Consider the following 27270-nt stretch of genomic DNA (forward strand, 5'->3'; position numbering starts at 1 on the left):
CTGCTAATGGAAAATGACAGATGACAGGCTAACCACATTACCAGATTTAGTTTTAGTGGGGGAAAAAGCAAACTCTCAGTCAGGAGGGAGGACTTCTGCGTCCAAATGCATCAGCTGTGGGTTTTATGACCGTGCATATTCAACATGCATATTCTGAGTTTAAAGGTCAGCGAAATGCAACAGTTGGCGTGAGAGAGATTCAACGGTGGAGGCGAGCATATGGTGCTGAAACAGATCCCCGGGGAACCCTGCCATCGTCGGGTGCTTCTCAACTGTCTTTGACTGTGAGAGAACAATCACTTTGTATGTGGCAGCAGATGCAGCAGCATGCTTATATGTGCTGCATGCACACACACACACAATACACTTTATCAGACTCAAAAGACCTTCTTATTTTCTCACATGAAAACAAGCTTTGGACACACTCATGTAGATGTAAATGATCCATTAACTTTTTTTTAAAGCAGGAACCAACTTTACACATCAGTTTATCAACAAAGAGTACAACTCAGTGAGTGGAAGCAGTTGTATAATGACATTGGGGGAGCTTTGTCAAGTTGGAGAAAATAACCCTGATGAGTCATTTCAGTTTGAGATGACAACTTTTTCGGAGTCCACCATTGATTATTTGTACCTGCAAAGATTAGATTTAGAGAGTGTAGCTCTTTACATTTAAGTAGGCCTGTATCACATGCTGTGTTCACATTTTTATTTAAAGCTAATCTGATGCCCTCCTTTATCCGTTCACGCAGCTTTGTAAGTTTGAATGCTTGTCTGGGTGTTTAGTTTGTACTTTAGGATAAATGAAGCAATAAACTACAAAAAAGTGCAGTATTCAAAAGTGCAGTGTCTTTTGAGCTTGAGTCATATGATGGACCGAATGTCAGGACATCTCAGAAGCTGCTGCTTCAGCTTGACTGTTTAACTGTGTCTCCTTACTTTTTTATAAATGCCCTAATAATTTTCTGGACTATTCCTTTAATATCTGAAAAAAAAAGGTCATAACGGCAGCTTTGTTGAAATATGACAGCCTTCGATGAGTCACTTGCTCTTGATAAAACCCAGAGTGAGGGGTGCACATTGGACTGAGGGGCGCCCATCAATCCAATTCATTTGTGTATTAACAGTGGTATATAATGGGACATGCTTAAACCGTGGCCCTGTGATTTCATTTTTTCCCCCACTTTCCCCCACAGATGTAGGGTCAATAGTTGTTTCGTTATTCATGCTCTAAGCATGAATGTGATCATGTAAGAGTTGTTCTTAATGGTTACATTTACACTTTTCTGTAAGTATTGGTATAGGAGTAAGTTGATTGGTAAATGTGTCTTTAGAATGTTCATAGTATGCTCTGGGCTTGTATGAAGGATGCAATTGCAGTTGAATCAGCTGGGGTCACAACAGGAGTACAGATGAGTCACACAGGTTATATTTCTGCAGTTTTATTACAACATTGTTTCCATGTCTCAAACAACACATCTTAACTACAAAAATGCACAGAAATGTGCTAGTTTAATATACCACAGACTCACACAGTGGCCATGAAACAAATTTACATGACCATACACAACATCATGTGCCAGAACTGTGTGTATGCATTTACAGGGCAGGGTGCTTCCAAAAGCACACCAGTGTGTAATTCATTTAAAATGCATTCCCTCTTTGTGAGGCCTTAGGAGAAAAGTGAGGCGTAAACCACACCTCACCACAGCTTATTTCCACACTTCAGTTTTGACATGAGTAAATAACATTCTTGCATTCTTACTGGTTTATACACAGGTGAGTGTTGGAGGCCTCCTGTCGACATATTTTGCACAGAAAGGAGAAAAAAAGACAGAGACGGACTGCAGTTGCTAAAGGTGTTGGCAGGCGCCTGTCTTCTCTTGGCATTCATCCATAGAAACTAGAGCCCACAAACCTCTGCCACCTCAAGGCAAAGATTCTCTACGTGCCCATGACTCAGCAGTTAAATGTCTGACCTCTCTGTCCACTGTGCTTTGCCCACATGCATACACATGCTATGTTCTGCTTACAGTAACGTAACCTGGGATTTATTAGAGGTAGGGTCCGTCCTCAGTGACACTCAAAAGCTCTTATCTTTGTTTGACAAATAAAATAAAATACACAAGAGGAAATATAAAAATAGAACAATTAAAAAAAAAGTTCTGACAAGTGAACAGGAAATTTAAAGAGAAAGAAAGAAAACAAACTAACCCAGTGAGATGCTCTTGGTCCAGTCTGTGTTACATTCTCAAGCCCTGCCCCAAACAGTTTCTCTGCTTTAGCACCAGAGTTGTTCCCAGTTCTCATACGTTTTACATCAACTACCTGGAGCCAATGTGGATCACAGTTTATTTAATACTTCATATTAGGTGATGAGGCTTGTATGGTGGCTGATGCATACAGTGTGTCACAATTTCCTGTGTGACCATGGTTCCTATAGAAGGATACTGATGCAAAATGGTCCCCTTATTTGCTACAATTGTAAAGCTGTGTTCCCACTGTACTGCAAATACGACCTCAGTATCATTCATCACTCTGACCAACAGTTTTCGCAGTGCTCAAGAAACTGCACTGCTGTCAGCACACCTGCAGAGACTTTCTGGTGGCGCTGGGAACTGGAAAAGCAGTACAAGAATCTTCAGTTTCTATTTTTGACTCCAGAAAAATATATGTGTGAGAAAATGAGATGACTGAAACATCTCTGAAAAGGGTGCAAGTGGAGACAATGTAGTTTTGCATAATCAATAAATCCCAAAAATTGTACAGATTTGTTAAAAAATGACATTTTGTAGTAGAGCTGCACAGTAGTGACAGAAAAAGAATATTACCCAACATTTTTACAGGCTTCCGCAGTCTATATGGATATATTGCTATTTATAAAAAGTAAACAGAGTGTATCTCTTGAAGATAGAAGTTGGAGGTGAAAAGGAAGTTAAAATCCAGAGGACCTTGTTAGTTAAAATAAAATAAATGTTTCTCCAGCTTTTTTCTTGATGTGCAGCCTTAAGTTTCTGTAACTACTATCCTGTCAACCTCTGCTTTTTGTGCATCAGTGTTCTGATACTGATTGTTTCAATACAGCAAAAATATTTCAGCAGCTTCTTTATCTGTGATGATGCCCACTTTGTCATAGCACCCGTGCTGTTATAAGGTCTGCAGTGGAACACAACACTTGGAGGTTATTGTGTGAAATGGACGAACCAACTTCAGCTTCAGTTATAGACTAAAGTGACTTCAAATATCTTGTAGTGTTTATTGTCAACACCTGTAAACTGTGAATATGGCTACTGTCTTTTAGCTATATGGATTTGGCTTTAGCTTAAAAAACCTATTCTAGATACATAATCTGTTAGAAAATAAATAAGATACATAGTTAAATGAACAGCTTGCACTATGTGTCAGATTGTCATTGTTAAGAGGAGTTACGACCAGTTGTTGAGTCAGGTGCTACTACTGCTGTGCGCTTGGATGCTGCAGATACTGAGGAGAGTAGTGAGAAAACAGCTCATCCATGATACAAAACAAGTGGGAGTCCCTGCTCTTTAACCCTGCCTGCAACATACAGTGAGCACCACAACTAGTCTACAAAGTTCCTGCTGAGAAAACAGAGGGGTTCCTGGGGTTTGGAGGGCTTGAATGGAACCATGTGGCAAAACAGGAAACCACAAACATAATGTCCCGCAGCATTTAAACAGCAATGCTGGCTTTCTTGTTACATTTTTAAATCAAATGTATTTATAATTTATAATATTTATATTCAAAAGATGTCCGTTAACTATTAGATTTTTTGAAGAATAACTACTAATGTTGCTTCAAAGCTCTGCCTCTGACAAAGAGGATGGGAACAATTAAATAAAAAAATATCTTAGAGGCCAAAGGTCACCAACCACACAGGCTGGGCTCAGATCATTTCAGAGTGTATGTGTGTGTGTGATCTAGCAAAGATGCTGTAGGAGGGTGACGCTTCCAAAAACCTCCATGAAGCAATACTGCCCTCCTGTGAGGCGCCTGAAGAACTGCACTCCAGTAGCAGATCTACGCCCAACACACACACACACAAACACATGCATGGTGCACATCTTCGTAGGTTCTTCTTGTTGTGTGTATGTATAAGCGCATTTATGAGGATGGTCAGGCACACCACTGTTTGTCTCACATCCACAATGTGCGTGTGTGTGTGTGTTTGTATGTGTGCATCATGAGGGTCCATGGCTGGTCAAGTCAAGTGTGTCCCTCTGCTGGACGTGTGTGTATTCAGGAGCCAGAGTCTGGTTGAGGCTGTGAATCCTGTGATTGGCTCTGGGTGTTCTGGCCCTCTTGGCTCAGCTCCTCACCCAGCTCACCCATGTCCATATCTGGCAGGTCTTCCTCGATGGGTGCCCCTGCTGCGTTCTCGCAGTACACACACTCCTAAACACATGCACAGAGCCAATATTAAATATCTTTCATCCAACTATTTTTTTGAATTGAGAATGTAACAATAAACCGGGACCTAAACTTTGGCATGTGTCACAATTGTTAAGAGAATGAAGCACAGAATGATACTGTCTGATGTAATGCTTGTGATTTTGGTGTTAAAACAATCACAATCTTCGTCATAAAATGTGTGCACTAAGACTACTACTACTACTAAATGTGCGTCTTACTTGCTGTGCAGTGCATCTCTCATGACTGTGCAATAAATAGCTGGCTAGTTTACTTAGACTGGAAACAGAGAAACAGCCAGCATGGCTCTGTCTAAAGGTATTAACATCTCTAGCTCAGACGATAGCATGCTACGTGTCAACAATATGTGTTTAGCTGGGGGTAAGTGCCAGAGTATTTCTTGTCTGGAAGTGCTGATGTCTAGGAGTCACTGCTGGTTGCCTAGCAGCCTCACAGTGACAACTAGGCTCTAGGAAGCAACAGCTACCAGCCAAGAAATAATCTATCAAACTGTCCCTGGTTTTACACTTTGGTTTTTGTAAAAATGAGATCTTTAATTCTATCTTGGAAATAGCCAAGCAAAGTCTGACCCCATTTCTAGTCTTTATGTTAAGCTAGGCTAACCAGCTGCTGGCTGTAGCTTTATATTTAACTGACCCTTTTACCCTAAAATCAGGCAAATATAAAAAACACTACTTAAAGAATGATATCGTCAGTTGTTTTTTCCTTATTTTATCTATCTGATATTTTCTGTTTTGAACAGATAAATACAGGGTTTCAGTAAAACTCAATGAGAAAATTTTGACTGGGTGAGAACTGTGATTGAGTTACTACATGATGCCCTGACCTTCACATTGATGGCAGCAGGTAAACCTCCTCTCCTCATCCAGGGGTGTTCCTCCACTAGCTCTCGTCGCTGGTCTGAGGAGAAGTGAGGTTGGCTCTTCTGCATCTGCCTCAGCCTCTCCTTGTCTTCCCGCAGAACCTTCTGAATGTCCCTGTTTGTTGAAAACACACAGATTATGATTGAGACACATTCATTATGTGTTTAAAAAACACTGTTTTTTGCTTTTTTTTCTTTCTCCATCTAGAATAATATGTAATTCTAGTCAGGGACTCACCTGGATGGCATCTGATATGTCATCATGACCTTGTCGTCAGCATTGGCCATCAGCAGCCAGAGGGGCTCCTGGAGAACATATTTGATGAAATGCTCCCCCTCCCCTTGGGTTGAGATTTTGGCCTGTGATTGGCCACCTTCAGAGCCTCCTTTGCCCCTCATCTTGGCTTTAGCCTTTGCCTTGGGGTCGTGCTCCAGGGAGTCAACGCTGCCAAAGTATTTGCTGGTGTTGCTGCTCCCTATACATAATTTGAGAGAGACCAGGTAACAGTCAAAAATAGACTAGGAGATGTTGAATGTTTATACCAACCAATCAGAAACTAGCAACATAATTAAGAGATATAAATAAAAGCTAAGTTTGCTCAGTTGTTATGCTCTTGTGAAGCCTCCATGCTCCTCCGCTGACCTGTTCTGCTGCCAGAAGCTCCGCTAGCTGAGGTACCACAGCCATTGCAACCGGAGCCTGATCCTGAACCTGAACCAGAGCCTGATCCTGAACCCATGGAGCCAGAGGTGGCTGATCCAGTGCCAGAGTGGGAGTCCTCCTGCTCCTGCAGAAGGATGTCCAGCAGGTCGCAGGATGAGGAGTTACCATCACTGTGAGCCCCATCTCCTGGAGACTCCACCTAAAACACAAGGAGGAAAACCATTAGAAACTCAATTTCAGGAAACTTAACTGATGCACTGCAACAGGCTCTGGAAGTGTTGGTGTGTATATGAGTGACTGAAGCCTTTACAAGACAGTTCATTCACCTGTTGGTGGTTTTCATTCTTGGCCGAGCCTCCGTTCCTCTCTCCTACTGCCCCTGCTCCTCCTGACACTGCTGCTGTGCTGCTGCCCTGGCCTCCGGCAGAGAGAGCCGTGCTGTCCTGACGCTCCACTGAGCGCTGCCCCTCCTCCATGCTCAGCAGATTGAGCTGCAGTGGTGAGCTGCACCGGGACTCAAACAGTGGTGGCGATGTTGCTGGCTCCCGCGTCCCAGATGCTGGGGTGGAGGAGCGTGACGCTGCCCCTTCTCGGGGCTCCACAGCTGGGGCTTTTGGGGGCTCAGAGGCTAGGCTATAGGGGAAAGGCTGAGCTGGGTATGGGGCTTGACCAACAAACGGAGTCTGCACTGGGAAAGAGGGCTGGGCAGCAAAGGGCTGCTGGGTGGTATAGGCTGTCTGAGTGGCTTGGAATGGCTGCTGTGGGGTAAAGGCAGTCTGTACAGGGAACGGCTGCTGGTTGGTGAAGGGAGGTTGTGTTTGCATGGTGTAGGCTGGCTGCGGGGGCTGAAAGGGTTGTTGGGTAGTGTATACAGGTTGCGTCTGAGTCTGCTCAAGGAAAAACGCTGGTCTAGGAGCAGCCCCCAGCTGCCCTATCTGACCTAACTGTCCTATTTGGGGGAAGAGGTAATTTGGCAGCACCAGAGCCACCACAGGTGTAACAATAGGGGCAGGAAATGGAGTGGCTGTAGGTGGCGCTTGTGTGCTTTGCCCCTCTCCAAAGCCTGTGGAAAGAGAGGGGTCAGGGCAGGGGGCTGGAGCTGGGGCAGCAGGTGCTGGGGGGTAGAGCGGATATGCAGGCACCATGGCAGGGTAGGAGACATTAAATGCTGACTGCGAGGCTTCTGACGGAGACCACGAGGTCTGGTTGAGACCCTGAAGAGGGGGCCGGGGTTTGCGGTTAGACACGGCACTGTCTGATGAATCAGGGTGCTTCATTCGTGGTTTCTTGGACTTCCTGTTGCGGTTGCCTTTCTTGGCAGAAGTCTCAGGCCTGGTGGTGCCCTGTTTGGCAGCACCTCGGGGTCCAGATGATTCTGAGATGATACATGATGAAGTCAGATCAGTGTTAAAATGTAATTTTGCCCACCAGCAATGAGCTGGGAACTTACCTGGTTAAGATTATTTTTAAATGCAAGTCCACCAACAATCTGAACACTTACCTACAGTGCAGAAAAACTGCATTTCTATTCTTTAAGTAATTTCAGTTAATACTGTAGAGCACTGTTGAATTCCAATTATATTCTAATGAGACATTAAGTCACAATTAAGTTTTGTTAACAAGCTAATTTCATATAATGTGAAAGTAAAGAGTATTCAGGGGCAATTTAGAAACTAACCTAACCTCTGCCCTTAAAGAAGAATGAACTGTCACCTCAGTACAGAACAAAATAATGACTAACAACAGTGACTATTTTAGCTTTGTGTGGTAACTATGAAATCTTCTGTACCTTCAGCATTGACTGGGCCTCTCTGTTTGTGCAGATACTTGGAGCAGTCCTTCTGAAAGTTCCTGGCGTTGCGGAGCTCTCTGCAGCGGTTGAGGAAGGCCTGCTCCTCTTTCTGGGTGTGCGCTGCCAAAACCTGTTTGGTCAATCCCAGCCTCTTATAAGCCTCCTTTTCCTGGCTGGGTGGAGACACCATGCTGACGGGCAGAGCTGGCGGCGCCGGGCTCTCTGCCACATCCTCGATAATCTCTGTAGAATGAACCAGAGCCATAAATATCATTCAAGCAGACCTTATAAAAGATGGATAAAAACATCTAATGCCTCTTCAGGTATGTTTCTATGTGTGTGTTCTACAACACTTTTTAAAAAATGTTTGGCCATAGAAACTCACCAGACTCTGGCTGAGGCTTCTTGTCTCCAACATGGACAATAGTGCTGCTGTAGCTGCACTGCGAGGTGATGGACACCACGCTCTCAGCCTTGCTGGGCAGAGTGAGGGGTGCCAGGGGGCCTCCTACCACAGCAGCAGCCCCAGATGGAGGCTTCTTAGGTGCTTTCATGTTTGACAGGCCTGGCTGGGCATCGAGCATCAGAGAATCTAAAGAGTAGAGAAAGTGATCATCTGTTACCTCCAAGCCAAAGATTATTAGTCTAATTTCTGTCACTACATAAGTTGAAAGCAAGTGAGGACGGGCAACGAGAATTAGTATGTATGATGTGCACATGCCTGTGTTTGAATCCTGAGGGACATGCATGGCGTCCTCTGAGCCCTTCTTGCCATCATCTGAATTGGAGGAGGTGGTGTTTGAGGAGAACTGGTACTTCCTCTTCACTGTGATAGGGATGTTACAACTCTCCAGGTACCTGGGGAACAGAAATTGAATTAATCAGAGAATGCATGATTCGCATGTGTGATCCTTTAACCATCATCTCTCATGAACATAAATGGGTCTTACCTGATGACACTGTCGAGGCAGCTGATCTGCTGGTAGGAGCACACAGTCTGGTCTTTGCAGGTGAAATCTTCCATAGTGGCTGCAGTACTGTCTTTGACCTGCAGAGGGGGTGCAGAGTCCTTCAGACGAACCGATGGACTCTTCTGAGCTGCTGCTGGAAAGAGAGAGAGGAATCAGAAAACGTCAGAAACAGATAAAGTCCGACAGGTAAACACATAACACTGCCATAAAAATAACCTCTGATTCTGATTACTATGGCAAACTGAACTACATAATGTACCGTCCTAACTTTTTTGTGTTTTGTTTTATGCACTTGACACACTTAACTAGAATACAGGCAAATAAATACATATTTGCAATTAGTTGCCCTATATGACAGCCCTGATGCCCTGATCAGGGTGTACCCTGCCTCTCACCAGTGTCAGCTGGGATTGACTCTAGCACCCCCATGACCCTCAGAGGATAAGCGGTATAGATAATAGATGGATGCAGTGGCTTTCACTCTGACAGTTTTGTTTTAAAGAATGAACTGTTGGCACAGGGATCTATAATTTAAATGTTTCTAGGGTACTATCTTTTAATTTTTTGTGACATTTTTAATGAGTTTATTGAAGCCACTGAGGGAAATGTGAAAGAAAAATACAATTTGCCACCAATGTGATCTCCCATTTAAGCATAGCAGCTCACAAATATTTCAAAAATGGACTGTGATTATTTACACTGACAGATGGGTGTCTGTGTAGCCAACTCTTGTAATTGACTGGCCTGGTTTCCTGTATAGGGTTACGAAGATCACCAATACACACAATAAACATGCTCCCTGTAATGAGTTAAAGTGATCACAGAGTGGAACAAGGAAATTGAACTCACTGTCAGTGGTCTTCTTCTGCTCAGGTTTGGATGGCAATGGTGAGGATGAAGGTGAGCGCAGGCAGACCTGGGAGTCCTGATTCTTCTGCATGTGGACCCCCTTACAAATCTCCTGGAACGTCCTGGGAGGCTTGGCCTTCCCTGTCTCCTCTGCTGTGATCCCCCCTGTCAAATTCCCATTGCTTTCACTGGATGAGCTGATGCTCACAAGTTGCTCATGAGAACCGTTGCTGCCATGGCTACCATAGCCACTAGAACCCATGTTGTGGACCGGCTGTAGAGAGAAAAGACCGTTACAGAAACTGAAAGATGCTGAAATGAAAATGTGTATTTAAATAGTATGTATTTGTGTGTATGTGTATGTACCTGTAGTAGCAGCCTGTGGATCTGTTCACTAATTTCCTGGATGTCTGAGTCCACGATCTTCCCACCGTGAAAAGCTGGTGCAGCAAAAACGTCTTCGTTCACAGGACCCCTAAAACACACAGACAAACACACACACACCATTGTCATCTAGCATGTTCAAACTGAAATATTTTCCATCTTACCACTAGTGATACCAAAAGGCTGTAACTAAACCATCACATTTGGTATACTCACATTCGGACTTTGTGCCTGCCAATGACAAAGGAGACTTTGCGACTCCAGGGGTTGACAAAGCTGGACCAGCTGGTGTCAATGGTGATGTACTCGCCATTTCTTGCACAGAAACGGATCGAGGAGTGGTCGAACGGCTGACCAGCATACTGTAGAACTGTTAGAGAATGAGTGTGCGAGAGTCAGAGAGCTGAGCAGCACAGATCAAGCTCCTTTCTATTTGTCAAAACTGTCAAATGATGGACGTGTCTACCGAAATCTGGACAAAATCTGGATTTGAAAAAGGACCTTTCAGCACTGACTGTGCCAGTCTACTTCAAGAGGATCAAGTGAATGAAATGTGTTCTTACTCTTGCGATGCACAGCCAGCATTAAGGGTCGGTCACTTGGGTGCAGATTGAGAAGTACAGGGGTCCCAATCAGATCCTGAGGGAGGTAACCCAACAGAGGAACAGCCCTGATGGAGAAACAGCAACAATTACTTTTTCTAACTGAGCAGGGAACAGCACAGTTTCTCACATGACATGAAACAGATACCTCTGTATGAGTTATGGGAAGCCCAGCCCACTCACCTCTCATCCACATCCTGGAACACACAATTAGGTGTGTGTGTGGTGGTGAAGATACGCTTGTCAGGAGGGATTCTGGGTGCTGTGAATAAGAACAAATTAATTAGCCAGTAAGAAAAAAGGAAATAATTAATTGTAACTAATAATGTGAGACAGATAAAGCTGATCTCTTACTGAATGTATGCACAATGTGCTGTGTCATTTTTATTGACAGGATAAAATGCTTGAATTTGTTGCTGGAGTGTTTTTGTGTTGACTGAAAATTAAATCATTTGTAAATCTAGATTAGCTGTATCAACACTGGCACTATTACCATAAGAGCTCAATCGGGATACAAAATGTGTCACATAAACACCTTAATAAGACTAAACTAGCTAATTTAAAAGATACTGTCTTTCTGTTTGAAAGGGATGCTTTAAATCTTTCATAATCTGATCACAGGATTGCAATCTACCTCTGAACATTCTCTCTAGTTACTACACTGTACATACATCAGTATTATACTCTTGCTGCAAATGCTCATCTGCCTGAGTAACATCAACATTATTTTTTTTCATCATCATTTCGTCACCCTCTTAAAATAATTGACTAAGTCATTTTTTTTTTTTTTACAAAAATCATCTCCTCATGATGCTGGCCACCTCTGGTAAAATTGCCAACATCCTCAGTTAAACAGATCGTGCCATTCTACCCCTTTAGTATAATTGCCTATGTCAAGAGTGTGACTTTTTTAGTTTTAATTTACCTAAGTTATTTAATTCTCTCATGTTCCATGTTTGACTGACCTTCTGGTTTGTATGTCAATAGGCATCTGTTGTTATAACTGTTTGGATTAAAATTGTTAGTAAATATCATATATTCAACAAGTGGTTCAGTTTTTTGTGTTTCCTGAAAAATCTGAAAAAATGACTTAGGCAATTATTTTAAGAGGGTGACGATTTGTTACTTGCACCATAGTACTTGTGATGCATCTTTCACATGGGTAGTATTATCATTATTGACTAGTTTTGTTGAATCTCACAGAAAGCTCACCATCTGTTCAATAGTGTATGTGGATAAAACTGCTGCTTCAGTGCAGGAGAGCAGCAGTTGATGAATACAGAGCTCAGCACTCAAAAGAAGTCAATCTTTTTCTGTTACTGTTGAGCATGTTTACAGGACGCTTAATCTGACCATTTTGTTAAGCAAGTACTGTCTGTGTGTTGTTCTATTTATTATGTGCAGCCCACTCTTTTTGCTGCTGAGTTTGTTCAATGTATCACCATGTCACGTGTGCGACAGCATGTGTTTTTGGTCACAGGTCTCACCTTCATATCCAGAGTGCACCCTTTCAGCCAACAGGAGGCAGCAGAACTGTTCCTCAGCCAGCTCAGCATCCTGGACTTTCATCAGGTAAGGAGTCATACGGAAAGGATAGTACTGAAGATCCCCCTCTCGCTCCTTCCCGCCACTACAACACAAACCATTAGAATACCATTTTTTAGTACTGCAGTTTTGACTATAAAATACACAATTTCATACCATTCTTCATATGAACTGACATCTTGCTTATACTGTAGATATAAACCTCTACAAAAGTAATAAAAAGATTTAAGTCCAGTGTGTTTAATGGAGTATGCTCATTAGGAGCTATTGTATATTTCACAACTCATATTTAGAATACTGCACTAAATTTGGGGATATATTAACAAGTAAGGACTGTCAGTGGTCTGACAGATCATTTTTTTCACTGTAGTAATTATACAATTAAGGCTATTGAAGTCTAGTCTTAGTGAATTTAGTTCTTAGTGAATTTCTTCATTTTCATGCAAAGATATTGTCATCTGGGTAAATCAAGTAAATAATAACAATGGATCTTGCAGAAAATGCTGCCTTTAGGGTTAAGTCTAGTTGTAAATGCCTTAGTTGATTTCTTGATAAATGAATATAAATCTCTATCCAAATAATACATTATATAATATAGTGACCAACAAGCCTTTCATTGTAGTTGTAAGACCCAGTCTAGCCACTAGATGGACATGGAGTTAAAGGTTAACAGCTGCTGTCTTCCTCCCTCCTGTCAGTCATCCTCTCTCCTGTCCACCAACACTGTGCTGACTCAGAGCTTGTTTGAGCAGGAAACTATGGATCAGAGAAGCTGCTGTCACTCACCTGATGCGGCAAAAGAAGGATTTCTCCTGCATGCACTCCGTGGGAGACGACTCTGAATAAGAGACAGGGAGAAGGTGGGATGAATATATCACCTAATGCACTACTTCCAAATAAATCATCGATATTCAACACACTGTTGACAAGACCTGAGAACTTTGAAAAATGTTGGAGATATAAATGCAAAAGTGGCATTGTGAGAGTTTTCTACAATTATGTAACCAAAGTTTGGAGTTTGAAGTTTTATTTAAAAACCGTTGCTGAGTCATCACTTTAACAGTGCTGCTTTGACATCACTGGACTGACAACAGCCTTCAGATCCTCAGATCAGCACAAGCTGTTTAAGTGAGACTACATATTTAACTACAGTGCATAAAATTTATTGACGATGGCATTAAAGGAGCCAAAGCCAGAAGAGTGAACTTTGAAAGTTGTTCGTAGTGGAATTTTTTTTTTTTTTTTTATCACAGGAGAGAATATTAAAAATATAACTTAACATTATGCAATTCAATGCAACAACAGCACTGTCCAAAATCTACCAATGAGGTGAACAACACCTTTTGGACACAGTCTCAATAATGACTTAAAAATACTAAGCTTCTCAAAAACAAAGCATATGCATTGGTTTGCACTCGCTTCTTGCAGCTGTGACGAATAAATCTGAGCTGTTGCCTCAAACATGAGTGTGTATGTCTTCAGCAAATATGTGGCAGGTGTGCGAGTAGGCGTGCTTCAGATAATGTGTGATTGGGCATGTTAATGAAATATGTGATAGGTGTGCATAAGCATGTGTGTGTGGGGGTGGGTTACATAAAGGAAACTGTGACTTGTGTATGCGTGGGTGGTATGGGTCGTGTTACATGTGCCCTTTGTGGATGATGGAAATCTACCGTCCATATCCATAATGTCAAGTACCTTGTTGGCCGAGTTGGTTACTTTATTTAAATGTGACTTCTTTTTAAAATCCGTGATCAAATTCAAAATTTAAGTTAGACAATAAACGAGAGATCAAGATCTCAATTCTGAGGCCGGTACCTGCTCCGGTGCACATGCTCCATGAGGGCAGCCGGTAGGGCGTGGTGAAGCTGTAGAACACGCTGACATCCTGAGGCGTCAGGAACTCCACAAACTTTGCATTGTTGAACACTTCTTGCTTGCAGTTCAAGATGGACGACGCCTGGTCTGAGATGTAGACAATCTTCCCTGTGATGAGTGAGACGGCTACAGCAAATATATCCTACAGCAAAAAAGATAAACAAAGTTAAACTGCAGTTTGGATCAAGAAAACAATTCAAAATATTAAGCCAAATCAAATTTCCTCACAACAAAAGTATTTTTGATTGTACTGCCCAGTTAAATCTTAGGGGAATAGTTGTATTCCAACATTAAGAGCCAAACTGAGATAATCTTGTCAGAGGTGATAAACTTAATATACTTCTTCCCTATACTGGTTTGTTACAGATAATAAGATGTATGTACATGAAGATTCAAGTTACTTACAGTGTTTTTAAGGGTGTATTCAGATGTGATGCTGTTGATTTCCTCGATGGTGTAGGATGATACATCAAACCCTGGTGGCTGGCTGTCATTAATCATCAGCATCTGATAGTATTCTTCGTTGGCTGCAAAAGTACAAGAAATGGATCAGTGCCAACATCAATGGATCAATGAAAATGAAACATCATTTCACACAGTAAGTGGTGGGTGCAAAACCATAAAAGATGATTATTTTCTGAGTGTATTTCATGCAATAGTCACACCCAAAATCAAAGAACTTGATTCAGAATTTATGCCCCAGACTGGTCTATTCATTGAAGAAAAAAAAACAACAGTACTTTATTCACCAATCGAACAGTCATCAACTCCAATAACCAACATTAATGATGTGTGAGCATGGGTGTGAAAAAGTGCAAACAGAAGCCAGTCTTACCTTTCACCTGCTTGACACATCGTAGCGCATATTTGAGCGTGTTGACGGTGCTGGACTTGCCCTTGCTCCGTTTTTCCGACGGCAAGTGCATCTTCAGCTCCTTCAGGGTCTTGAAGAGCTCCTTCTGGGTCTTAGCTTTGGCTGACTGTTCACTGCTGCAGGGCGTGCACGAGACAGATACACATGCGTCAAGGTCTCATCAGCATTGTCACACTCTGAGAAGCACAGCTTTCCAGCTTGGAGAGCAGAACAGGAGGGGGGCGGGGTAGCTACCAGTATGATGGGGCATAAGAGGATTGATTGACACTGGGATGCATCTGCTGTGGGTCTGACTTCCACAACTTTCTAGTGGGAGTAAAAACTCCCACTGACATAGTACATGCATACTGAGGTAGGCAATTTCAGAGGTGTACTAACCTGCAGCCGCTGGTTGATGGGTTGTCCTGCTCAGAGCTCACCAGACTGAAAGCATTGGAGCTGCTTGGTGGCGAGGGGCTGTGAGAGTTTGAGCTGGAACCATAAACAACACGTCATGTTATTAAAGATGGTGTACAGAAAGACCACAAAATAGAGCATTATGAAGAACAGTTAGAGTGGCAAAACAACAGGTCAGACTAAACATATTAAGTAAGTCAAGGGCGTGGTGTTGTAGGATGTACCCAGAACGCCATAAACATACCATCTGTATTCTCTGTATAAATAAGTCTGTACAAATATGGAGAGCTGCTAACACACAGCGGGTGAAAGACTTCTGTTCTTGGATATGAAATCTAAATACAAGGAGGACAACTCAGGACAGGGAACAAGTGGTTACATTGTTAAATGTAAACTTCTGATTATCTCTAAACATGCCTTCCATTTTAAAGGATAATTCCACTCAAACAGAATATTTAAAGGGATTTGGTAAGAATATACAGAACCCTTAAAAGGACAAGGAGAGAAAAGGAAATCTTGAAATGCCAATTTGGAAATCCATCCATCCATTATCTATACTGCTTATCCGTTAAGGGTCATGGGTGTGCTGGAACCTATCCAAGCTGACATTGGGTGAGAGACAGGGTACACCCTGGACAGATTGCCAGACCATCACAGGGCCAACACATATAGACCAAACAACCATTCATGGGCCATTACAGTCACCAATTAATTAACCTAACATACATGTCTTTGGATGGTGGGAGGAAGCCATAGTACCCGGAGAGTACTACCCAGAACCTTCCTGCTGTAAGGCGACAGTGCTAACCACTGCACCACCATGCTGCCCACCCAATTTGGAAATAGAAGGTAAAGAATGTCTCAAAGACTGAAAACTACAATGTAGTAATTTAACAGGCAGGCCCAGGTTAGAAAAACCTCTCTACCAGAAGTACTTTTTGGAGTGAACTTTTTTGTGTATTTTAAAAGATACCTCTCTTCTAAAGGTTAGCATACCTGTCATAGTGTACTGTAGCTTTAATATGAGTCATAAACCATTAAATAATCTGAGAAACTGGATCATGCAATGATGCACAAAACGACGAAATCATCAAATATAATTCCACGTTTGCAAAAGGAGACAAGAGAAAAGAGTGAAAGGAAGCTGAATACAATTGTAGGCTTAGAGAGGGCTTGTCAGGGAGGTTCCAGCCTACCTATTCAAGGAAGAGATCCAAGGAAAGAAGAATTGAGAAAACACGTATTAAGTAAAATAAGACGTCATCTGATGTAATGTCAGTTTCTGATGACAGCTGCACACCTGTCACCTGACTTTAACTGCTCTGTAGTGCCTTTTGTTGCCCTGGAGTTTGTATGTTGTACTCATATGATGCACCGTTAAAATATCAGTAAAAATGTTTAACATGTTTAACAGTTCCAGTGCTGTTCTGTTTTTATTGATGTCCCACCACAAGGCCAATCAGAATATGAAATGTAAATGTATGTGTTGAGTTGTTTTTGTTTTTTTCATTTTAGACTGAGTACATTTAAGTTAGTCCAAACTGGATATAACCTAAGTAGACCTTACCCTAAATTGTTTTGCGGTTTTCGTGTGACACATTTTCACAATAAACCATCTCTACTGGCACAAATACATTGTTGTACAAGTATTTGCAGCTGGATTCACTGATATTTCTTATGCTGCAACCTTCTCCAAAAATGTAAGACACAGCAGAAGCAAATGAGGAACTGTACAACCCTAACTGTACAATGCAGAAAGCACAAGAACTATGATTGGCCAGCTCAGACTGCCTGAAACTTCGGCTACATTTCTAAGGCAACAAGAGACTGTTGATCATAACAACAACAACATTAGACAAACTTAGGAAAGCCTCACGTATGGTTTCAGTAACCCTCTCTGTTTCAGTAACGCTTTGAGCTCACCAAGCCACTTCCACTGCAAACCTTCCTGTCAGAACATTTGATGATTTCTATCACAAAGTGAATGAAAGAATGAAAACGCAGTTATCTCTGCTGATATCTAACTTTTCAAAAATACCAACTTCACAAATCTCTTTACCAAATTAATTCACTCAAACTGCAATGTTAAGTAAAGAAACTGTCTGAGTCTGAGTGTAATTAAACTGAGAATAGCTAAATCAACCAAAATCAACAAATCAACCAGCCCAGTCCAGATTTACTGGTCATTCAGAAATTTAATAGGACAAAGAACCTAGTTAAATTTAACACTGAGCAGACATGGATATATTCTGAACATCAATTCCAGTTCCAATCCTTCTGTAATATTACCTTACGAGGAATTAGGATTACAGAAAGAGGATTCACAGGTACTAAGTTGGCAGTTTAGTTTTCTCAGTTTGCTGACAACACCAAAACACATTTAGAATGAAGCATAGAACTGAGATACTATTATTTCCTTGCAACGTTTTACAGTTAATTGTAAGCGTAATGCATATAAAAATGTACAAAGGCAGCAGCAAATTCTCATCAATACAGGACTCAGAATCTAGTCTATTGTTGTCTTACTGACAATTATCAGCACAACTTGTAAAATTTCAGTGCAGCACACAAAGCACATCCTTAGCCACAAAGATCCTGCACTGGTCCAGCTGTGCCTCTCATAGACAACAACTGAGATCAAGTGTTCACCTGGTGTCTATTTCTAATTAAGCTAATTGCCTTGTTAACTCTGTGTTCTGTGTCACAAAACTGACAAAACCCTCCTAAGAAAGATAACATTGTGGCCAATCTTCTTGAAGGATATGAGGAAATGCGGTCAACAACTAATTACACTGGTATAAGCCTTAACTTTAAAGCGGACATTAGGCTACTACATTACAACCAAGCAGCACAAAGAATCTGTAGTCATCAAACTGAATGGTAGCCCTTCTTATCCTGTGCTTTCCAAATTCCACAAGTGTGTGTGTTTAAGTCCTTATTCTGTCAGCACATTCCCATGTGTAACATCATCTGTCATTGAGAAAGCAAAACACTGGCTCAGTACTGTAGAGCAGAGTCTGCACAGGGCAACTCTGGCTAACTCTGTGGTAGAACTTTTGTGTAGAGTTTCATACATAATGTACAGATGAAAATGGACTTAACAGTAACATTTGTTATGGTACAATCAATTAACTACTATTATTCAGGAAAATTGATAACAACATATTTTGTGTATTGTGCCCTGATGATGCACACCACCAAAAATGATTGGAGAATGGAAGTCCATCAATTATCATTATCTACTAACGCATTTATACAATCTACACAATCTAACAGAATCTCATACAATAGCTCTTAAATTAATTAATTATTGTTTCTGATGAGGTGTTGATTCTATACTAAACTTTGAGCCGTACGTTTGTGCCTGTGTTGTATTGGACCGCATTTTGAGACTTTCTAGTTTTCTCTGAAGGCGGAGATAGCACTTGGTTATGTAATAGCCAACTTTCAGTAGGTGAGCTATTTTCTTCAGACAAGAGATGAAAATAATAGTCAGACAAATGTAGGAGGACATGTTATTTAAAGCCTGGCATCTTTGAATCACATATGGTTGGTCAGGAAGGACTAGGCCCCAGAATATTACAACAAATTACAACTGGAAGCTAGAACCTTTTTTTAAAAAAATCAAAATCATGTAATTATTATCTCGACTGACCTGATGGAGATAATACTAGTCTTATTTGAGTATATCACACCATGTGGTTATTTTTATGACACCTCAAGAAACACTTAACCTGCATAGTTGATGAGCCTGAATCATTTTCATTTTTCCAACAGTCATTGTCTTTTTGTAGTCTTCCTCATAATTCGCAATAAAATACCAACTGCTCTTCTCGGTCTGAGACAGCTGCCACTTGACAACAACAATGACTCAGACCAAAAATAAGCCATACTGGAGAAAACGGCCCTTCTATTATATTTAATGAGCCTTACTTTAGTGACCGAGATGGTCCGCTCCCCCATGGTGGGAGGAAAAATACTTAATTTACTTCAACTTGGTGCATTTGATGTGTCCTCACCTCTTGTTGCTCCCTGAAGACTCCAAGAGAGCGGAGTCCTTGCCATTGCCATTAGAGCTGCCAACAGATTCATTTCCATGGGACTCATTGCCGTGCGACTCATTACCGTGGGATTCTGTCCCACTTCCACTTGAGCCGCTGCCACCCATCTCTACATCCTCATGTAAAGGTGGGCGTGGCCGCTTCCTGTCATCATGTGGGGAGCCCAGCGAGGCCGGGTGGTCATGGCTGCTGTCGCTGCCCTCTGAAGCCAATCCTAACTCTTCAACCCCATCCCGCTCGCCACAACCCTTGTTGTAACTGCTGGCCATGCGGTGAAGTTGGCTGATGGAGCCGCAGGGAGAGCCCTCCTCTTCCTCCACCTGAAAGCCGACCCTTTCCTGGTTCCGTTCAAGCCCGTCCAGGGTCGAGTACAGGTAGTGCTTTGGCTCACTGTCCTCAGACATGGGATGGGCCAAGGGGCAAAAGATTGGCGTTTAAGTTACCTTGCACATTGCAATGCCATAAAGCGCATGGCACTGGGATGTAAATGGAGTTGATGCCTCAGGGGGTGTGATGTAGTCTACAGGAGGAAAATAAAACATAGGTGTAATTACTCAGACAAACAATTTACAATACAGTACATGTCTATCAATAAGAGATTAGAAGTAAAGAAAGTCCTAAAATGAGATGCTATCAATGGGGTTTAGATACAGTGGCCATCACTTTGATCTGATCAGCAGCCTTGGATCTAGCTGTTAAAAGTCAATCATAAAGAAAAGGGCACAGGAGAAGCGACCTTGCTGTTGTACAAACAGACACACACACATAGACACATACAGACACACATATTCACACACAGGCTGGTGCCATCCATCCTTCAAAAGGTCTGTACAGTAAATAGGCCGTCATTTGCCCTTTCTGGGTGGACTTAAGCCCCAGACCAGTTTGATCCGGTTCAAGTTTTCAAAAGGTCTTTTTCACAGGAAAGGTGAGCCCGCCGAGATGAAAACACAACACAAACAATACACCTTCACCTTGGCCAAACAATCATGACTAAGATGGATGTTGGAAAGCCAAAATGCTTTAGGAAATAATTTTTGCTATTGAAGATGTCTCCTCTCCCTGCAGCTGATGGGTCTTGTCTCTTCACAGATTACCTAATAAATAGGTAGGAGGAAAAACTGACAAACAATCTCTGGGGAGAAAACAGCTCTGCCTCACAAATAATAGTATTATCATTAATGCCAAGGATGTGGATACCACACAAACAGATGATAAACAGATGTGTTGATGCATTGTCCATGTTCACTTTGGTCTAAATCAAATAAGCACAGCCTTATGTAACACAGTGCAGTGCCCCTGAATCAACAAGCAATATAAAAAGATGTGAAAAGTCTCTGTAACATTCACCTTGTATTGTAACTTTATACTCAGTAATTACATTTGTTACCTTAGACTACCTTTGCTAACTCTGTTAGTAAAATGAGCACCAACACGGTGTTCTCTAGAATGAACCTGGTAAAAATACAAAAAAAAAAAAAAAAAAAGAAAGAAAAAAAACAGTTCCACAACAGAACAACAGTAGCTCAGGCTATTTATATCTGATAAAGCCCTAATAAGAAATACTGGCAAAAGGTACTGAAGCCAAATCCAAAATATTTCACTGTTTTCCTGTTCTTGATCCATGATCAGGTTGCAACTATTTATATAAGTGTGCACATTCAGCAACATATCTATTCTTCACTCTTTACATAAGCAGTTTTACATAACTCCTGAATGCTTTATGGAGGGTTTTGTATGTTTTACAGATCTTCAAAAAACCTAGCAGACTTTCCATCCACCCACACATCCACTGGCACCTTCAGAAGTGACCCACTCTTGATTTTAAATGAGGCAACAGCCAAGAGCTCAGAGGGGACTTTCTATTGGCTGCTGCAAGTGACCAATCAGGAGAGAGCAAAGAGTGACAACAGGTTAGAATGATGTCAGTCAGTCAAGGGGTGGATAGGGTTGACCACAAGTAATACTCATGTCAACAGACCTATTATTGGGTTATGCAAGGACAAAACTGATCAAAACTACAAGAGAAGTATGTTTAAGTTTTATGACACAGCACATACAACATTAAATTAGATTGATAACAAGGTATAAGACAAAGCTAATTATTATTACTCAGCTGGTTTACAGCAAACAGTGTTAGCTACATGCAGCAGGGATTAAGGTCTTCAACAGCCAACAATAAATGCTACAAAATATTTAAGAACTAGGTTATCTCAATGGACCTGTTGCCAAACAAAAAATATATATCAAGGTCTCCAGCACAGAGAGGTTTGTCTTCATATTGCCATACTTTTTCCACATATAAATGCTGTACTGTCATGAAACTATTCAACACTTTGCACTTCAAAACCTTTGCAAACTGGCTTGTCACTAACAGCAGCAGAAACCAAGACCAAAGACACTATTTGCGCAACCAAACCTGATGTACTTACTGTATCTCTGATTGTTTTACACTGTACACAGCACATACAATACTGATATTCAATTACGTTGACAGGACCACGTAACTCTCAAGACAGGACCAGAAGAATGACATAATGGAAATGAACTCCAGCTTCAGCTGGACCGCTGATACACCCAACACACTAGCACAGATCTCGGGCATTATACAACGTTGCTCCAGTCACATGGATTTGGCTATAGCGCAGCACAAAGCAGTGGTAGCCTTGTTTCAGAAAACCACATGCTTTCACTTGAATTGTATCCAGCTCCTCTGAAGAGCATTCTTTTGTGAAACCTGAGGCAGAAGTTACAGGAGCACAGTTGAAGACAGGATATAAAATGCTGGAGATAATCTGGGGATAATCAGCCCAGTTAAGCACAGCGAAAAACATTAGTCCAGTCTTATTAAAAAGGATAGGAGGACATATGTTGGCAGAATTTATGAGTAATTAATATTTTTATGTTCAGTCATGTCAATCACAGTGAGTTACATTTCAGTATCTGCCATTATACTACACAACTCACTCACTTATTACATTTGTCCTATACTCTAGATTCGTGGAAATAATAATGACTCTTTAGTAAAATGATGAATATAACATCAGCTTACTCTTACTCTGTGGGTGGTCATATGGAGGTAACATATCTGCCATAAACAGGGTCAGAATCTGCTCAAGGTCTACCGGTGATTATCTACATAAGGTCCAACACCAATATAAAGATCATATTGAACATAACAGCATTGTACAATAATGTGATTATCATGTCGACCTAATATCCACAAGTACAGTATGGCAGAGACAAACATTTTGTGTGTAGACAGTAGGCCTCGAAGAGGATATTGAATAGTAGTGAGCTGGGAAAATAAATCTACTTGCTTAATAAACCAAATCTTTTTTTTAATCGTCAGATCATTTGCATTTGATACAAATCTACATGTTACAGTCATATAAAACCATTTTTGTAATGGGAACAAACATCCCTACCCCCATCTAACTCCCATTGACCTGCTATTCAAAATCCACACACACGTTGACCTGCAATCCACTGCACGGTATACTGACACAGTTATGTAAAAGTAACGATATCATTAAAAACAAGCAGCAAAACAGCAGCTACTCGGCATCCGAGTGGCTAGTCCACATAAATAGATAATTTACTTTCCCTACAAGTGAACAGAAACCCCCGGACCAGCATTTTATGGTTATAAACGTACAAAAAAGTAGAGCAATCAGAATTCTAGCGCATGCGCACATTGGATTTTGTTATGCAACTTATTTTTTGCACTCGGTTATTCATTCTTATTGAAACCAAAAGGTAACTATGAAAGAAAACCAACCTGTGCTGTTGAAATAAATCCGATCGTCCTCGGTGTCAAGTAAAAGCAAAACCGACCACTCAATAAAACACTCAGTTGAAGCATCCAGTATTCCTCAATGGGAGACGGTTTAGACGGGTTGACACAGTAGCCGACAGTTCCTCCCCAGCTCTCTCCGGCTCTGGCCTACTGGCGAATCGGCGAGCTCAGCGCGCGACCTCAATTCAGACTCCTCCCTTAGCATTTCCCAATTGGCTGGAAGCTACGGGTTTCCATGGAGAACATGACGGAATTACAACAGCATCAGCTCATTGGTCCAGAGCCCCGTCCGTCGTTTTATATAAACAAGTTATCCACCGCACGTGGAATACCATGTTATGTGTATCGTGCGGCGAGAGACTGGGGTAGTAATGACTGAGCCGGATCCCAACGACGTGTCCCGTGTTGAAATTACATAAATGCAAAAGTCAGAGGACGACACAACTAGGAAACGATAAACGTTAGACATAGACACGTTTCATTTGCCTCGGCTCTGATGCATGCGGCGCGATTTTTTTTTTGTTACATACTGTAAAATAACTCACAGCGAGTTCGGTGAAGTATTCCTTAACGGGATTTATGTAAACCAAATTACATTCTACAACCTTAAAACACACTTTGGACTTTTGTAAATAAGACACCAGTTGACAGAAATACATAAGAAATGCATGACGAGAGCGAAGGGACACAGTTCTCAGGCGCTAGTAGTATAACATGTTTTTCCATAGTTACCTACGTCATATTTGTTATTGCGCCGATGTGATGCTGCCTTCATCCCAAAGAGAGGAACTGATGAATGTTTGTATTGTTGTTCTGTGTTAGTTGTGTAAGAGAATATCTATCTATATATCTCTCTCTCTCTCTCTCTCTCTCTCTCTATATATATATATATATATATATATATATATATATATATATATATATATATATATATATATATATATATATAGAGATGCTCCCTGTCCACACACCAGAACTATATATATATATATATATATATATATATATACACACTAATTCAGAAATGTGTTGTAAGTGCTGTAAAATCATATAAAAAGGGTACTTTGAAAGTACTTGACAAACACGAGGAAAAGCGCTGATCTTGCTCTCTCTCTTGCTTGCATCATCAGGTGTAACATATGCGAGGGATGAGGGTTTACATCCTCTTCCTGTTCTACACTGAAACCTTTGTTCAACAGCCTGTTATGATGAATGGGACTCTGCTTTGTGCCAAGCATCCTCACCAAACACTTAGTCATGACTGACTGAGACTGGAGAGCACACACTTTATTATTTTCACATGCTGGCATGATAGCCACAACACCATATTTTCTCTTCTCATGCCATAATTCTCCATGGAGTAACTCAGTGCAGAAATCTGGACTGTGTGCCAAGTGCCAATTTCAAATGGCAGCCAGCCACCCCTGCTGAGGTGGCGCTCCAGTCAACAACATACCCCGCTGTCTGCCTTATGAGGCTCCCTGTCTACACACCAGAACTTGTGACAACCAAATCTCTCACATTCACTCTCATTCTTCCTGCATCAACACTGTATATAAAATGGCTCATATGATATCACTACTCACTACTGGTGGCTCTGAGCGTAGGTGGGTCTGACTTTGACAGTGAGATGAGATTGATTCATGGATCACTCCCTTCATTGCCCTCTCTTTTAGTCATAAACACATTCATTTGCAGGTGGTGGCAGTAAACTAGGAAGATCCTACAGGTGGGTGGAATTCCCTAAACAAGCTTGTGAGTCATGATGTGGGTGGCTTCATCTATAAAGCCCGGGAGCTCTGACTGGTGGTCATGATTATAATGGTTATCTAACCAGAAATCCTCCACATTTAAAGGTTATACGCACTCACAGATCACTTTATTAAGAGCCCCCGCTTATATATTATCATTTATTATCCAATCAGCCAATCATGTGGCAGTAGAGTAACACTTAAAACCATGCAGATAGGAGAGAGGTCAGACTGGTTGGAGCTGACAGAGAGGCTATAGAACAGAAATCTGAGGCTGCAGTGGGTACAGGTTCACCAAAACTGGACAGCTGAAGACTGGAAGATTGTAGCCCGGTCTGATGAATCTGGATTTCTGCTGAAGCACACAGATGGTAGGGTCAGAATTTGGTTTCAACAGCACGAATCCCTGGACCCAACCTACCTCATGTTAACAGTCCAGGCTGTTGGTGGTGATGTAATAAGAGTGGGGAGTGTTTTCTTGGCACACTTTGCACCTCTTAACACCAATCAATCATCATTTGAACATCACAGTCTATCTGAGCATTGTTGCTGACCATGTGCATCTGTTAATGACCAGGGGATGAGGCGAAATTGTGAATTGTGAAATAATGTTTCCAACATCTTGTGGAATAAATGCAGTGAGGAACTGTTTTGAGAGCAAAGGGACGCCCTGCCCAGTATTAGTATGGTGTCGATTTGATTTGGTCTTTATTTCTTTTTATTAAAATATGAAACAAAACAACAAAAGAAAGAGGACAGAGAAGAGCTGCCTTTGAATTCATTTTTTTCTTTTTCATTGTCAGACGATTTTTCATTTCGATATGTCCCTTGTTTACACCTTTCATAAAGGATATCTGCCACTGTGTCTGCACTCCCTAGGAACAACCCATCTACCTGGTTACTGTATTATGTAACTGCAGTGAAACACAACAACCCACATACAGCAGATGATTCATACTGAGCAGTGACTGTGGCTTCAAGTAAAAGAGAATCAATAAATGATGATTAGTAGAGACTTTGTGAACATTCCCCACTGAGTGAAAAAAAAAAAAAAAAAAATTTCCTGAGTGTCACAATCGGCAATGAAAAAGCAAAACAGACAAAGGTGCTTCATGATGAGGGTGGTATTTGTGAAGACCCGTAATATCTCTTAATTCTAGCTTGAAATAGGTCCCTAGAGGTGACACACAATGCACGTGTGGGAACACACACACACACATGCACCACTAAGCACAATGTATAGGCCAGGAGAAGTTACCTTCTACCATATTATAAAGAGCACATTTTTATGTTACAGCACTGAACAATAAACAATAACAATAAGATGACACTTTGACATGTCAGAGTAGCACAGGTGTAAATGATAAATTGGTAATCAGCAGTCATAGTTGATGCTATGCTTTTCCTGTTAGGACATGTCAAATGTCTGCTGTGAACATATTTAATACTAACACACTCACTGAGGACTTTTAGTTTTGCTTTTTAATAGGGAAATATTATTACTTAAGCGACATTTTCAATGCTTTACTTTTATTTGCAATAGAGCATTTTTACAGTGTGGGATCATTCCCTATTCCTCCTGAATTGACTACTATTTATTTTTGGATGAATTGTCCTTTTTGGCAGGACAGTTAAGCCAGTTAAGCTCTAACACTCAGTGTAAGTCTTTATACTGTACTGTAAGTAGCAGTTAAAGGAATTACTTAGTCCTTTGTTGAGATATTTATCAAGTTACATTTTCTCCAGGTTCTAAGACTAGTGATTTTGCTTATTGTTGTTTTGCTCCAGGGAGTTCACTGGGGGGAGATGGAGGGGGTTTTCCTTGCAGTATGTCTGGTTGCTTGGAGAATATTGGTGGTAGAGACTGGAGCTCTTCCCGCCACTGGTGAGAGTCTGTTTTCATCTCCTTGTAAGTGTGTCATGCTGACAAACAATATTTTAGGCTCGCGCTCAAATCTAACATCTCCAAATTAAATCTGCTCTGTTGAGCTGTGTATCCTGTAACTGAACCGCTGAGACTGTGACCTGAATTAACTCAGGTTATATCATTGTTACCTCCTTTATGACTGTGTGGTGTCATCATCTTAGCCTTGATGCTAAGACCTGTTTTGATTTGCAATTTGAAGCTTTAATATTATTCAGCTTTACAGAAAAAGAGGAGCTTTAAAGCACAACAGGAGGAGTTTGTGAACAGTTATGGCTTCCCTCTATTTTCTCATGTGCACAAAGCAAGCAAAAGCAGGTCTGAGTATAACTTCTTATACATATCTGGTCTGAAAAAGTATTTATCGCAGCTCTCAAATCAGAGACAACAACCACAGTGCTGCTTCGAGTGGGCGTGTGGTCACATGACTCACATCTCCAGCAGTAACGGACAACAGGTGGAAATGCAG

At 41.4% G+C, this 27270-nt stretch overlaps 1 protein-coding gene across 2 annotated transcripts; it reads right to left on the reverse strand.

Annotated features, from left to right (window-relative positions):
- Window positions 1-1426: 1426 nt before the first annotated feature.
- Window positions 1427-23288, reverse strand: LOC108888223 (period circadian protein homolog 2). Of its 2 annotated transcripts, none has more exons than XM_018684119.2 (22): window positions 23109-23288; window positions 19286-19847; window positions 15249-15341; window positions 14832-14986; window positions 14402-14523; window positions 13937-14138; window positions 12905-12956; window positions 12061-12203; window positions 10757-10835; window positions 10535-10641; window positions 10188-10341; window positions 9954-10062; window positions 9588-9861; window positions 8718-8868; window positions 8489-8625; window positions 8153-8359; window positions 7765-8010; window positions 6302-7350; window positions 5955-6174; window positions 5550-5787; window positions 5276-5426; window positions 1427-4413 (listed from the first exon to the last, which is right to left on the reverse strand). In XM_018684119.2, the coding sequence occupies exons 2-22, from the start codon at window positions 19729-19731 to the stop codon at window positions 4258-4260; spliced, it is 4491 nt and encodes a 1496-aa protein (XP_018539635.1). In that variant the 5' UTR covers window positions 19732-19847; window positions 23109-23288; the 3' UTR covers window positions 1427-4257. The 2 variants fall into 2 exon arrangements, with proteins under 2 accessions (XP_018539635.1, XP_018539634.1); XM_018684118.2 differs by having other exon boundaries at window positions 8718-8871.
- Between the last annotated feature and the right edge of the window lie 3982 nt (window positions 23289-27270).

This window comes from Lates calcarifer, linkage group LG21 (assembly GCF_001640805.2).
Source record: "Lates calcarifer isolate ASB-BC8 linkage group LG21, TLL_Latcal_v3, whole genome shotgun sequence".
Taxonomy (NCBI): domain Eukaryota; kingdom Metazoa; phylum Chordata; class Actinopteri; family Centropomidae; genus Lates; species Lates calcarifer.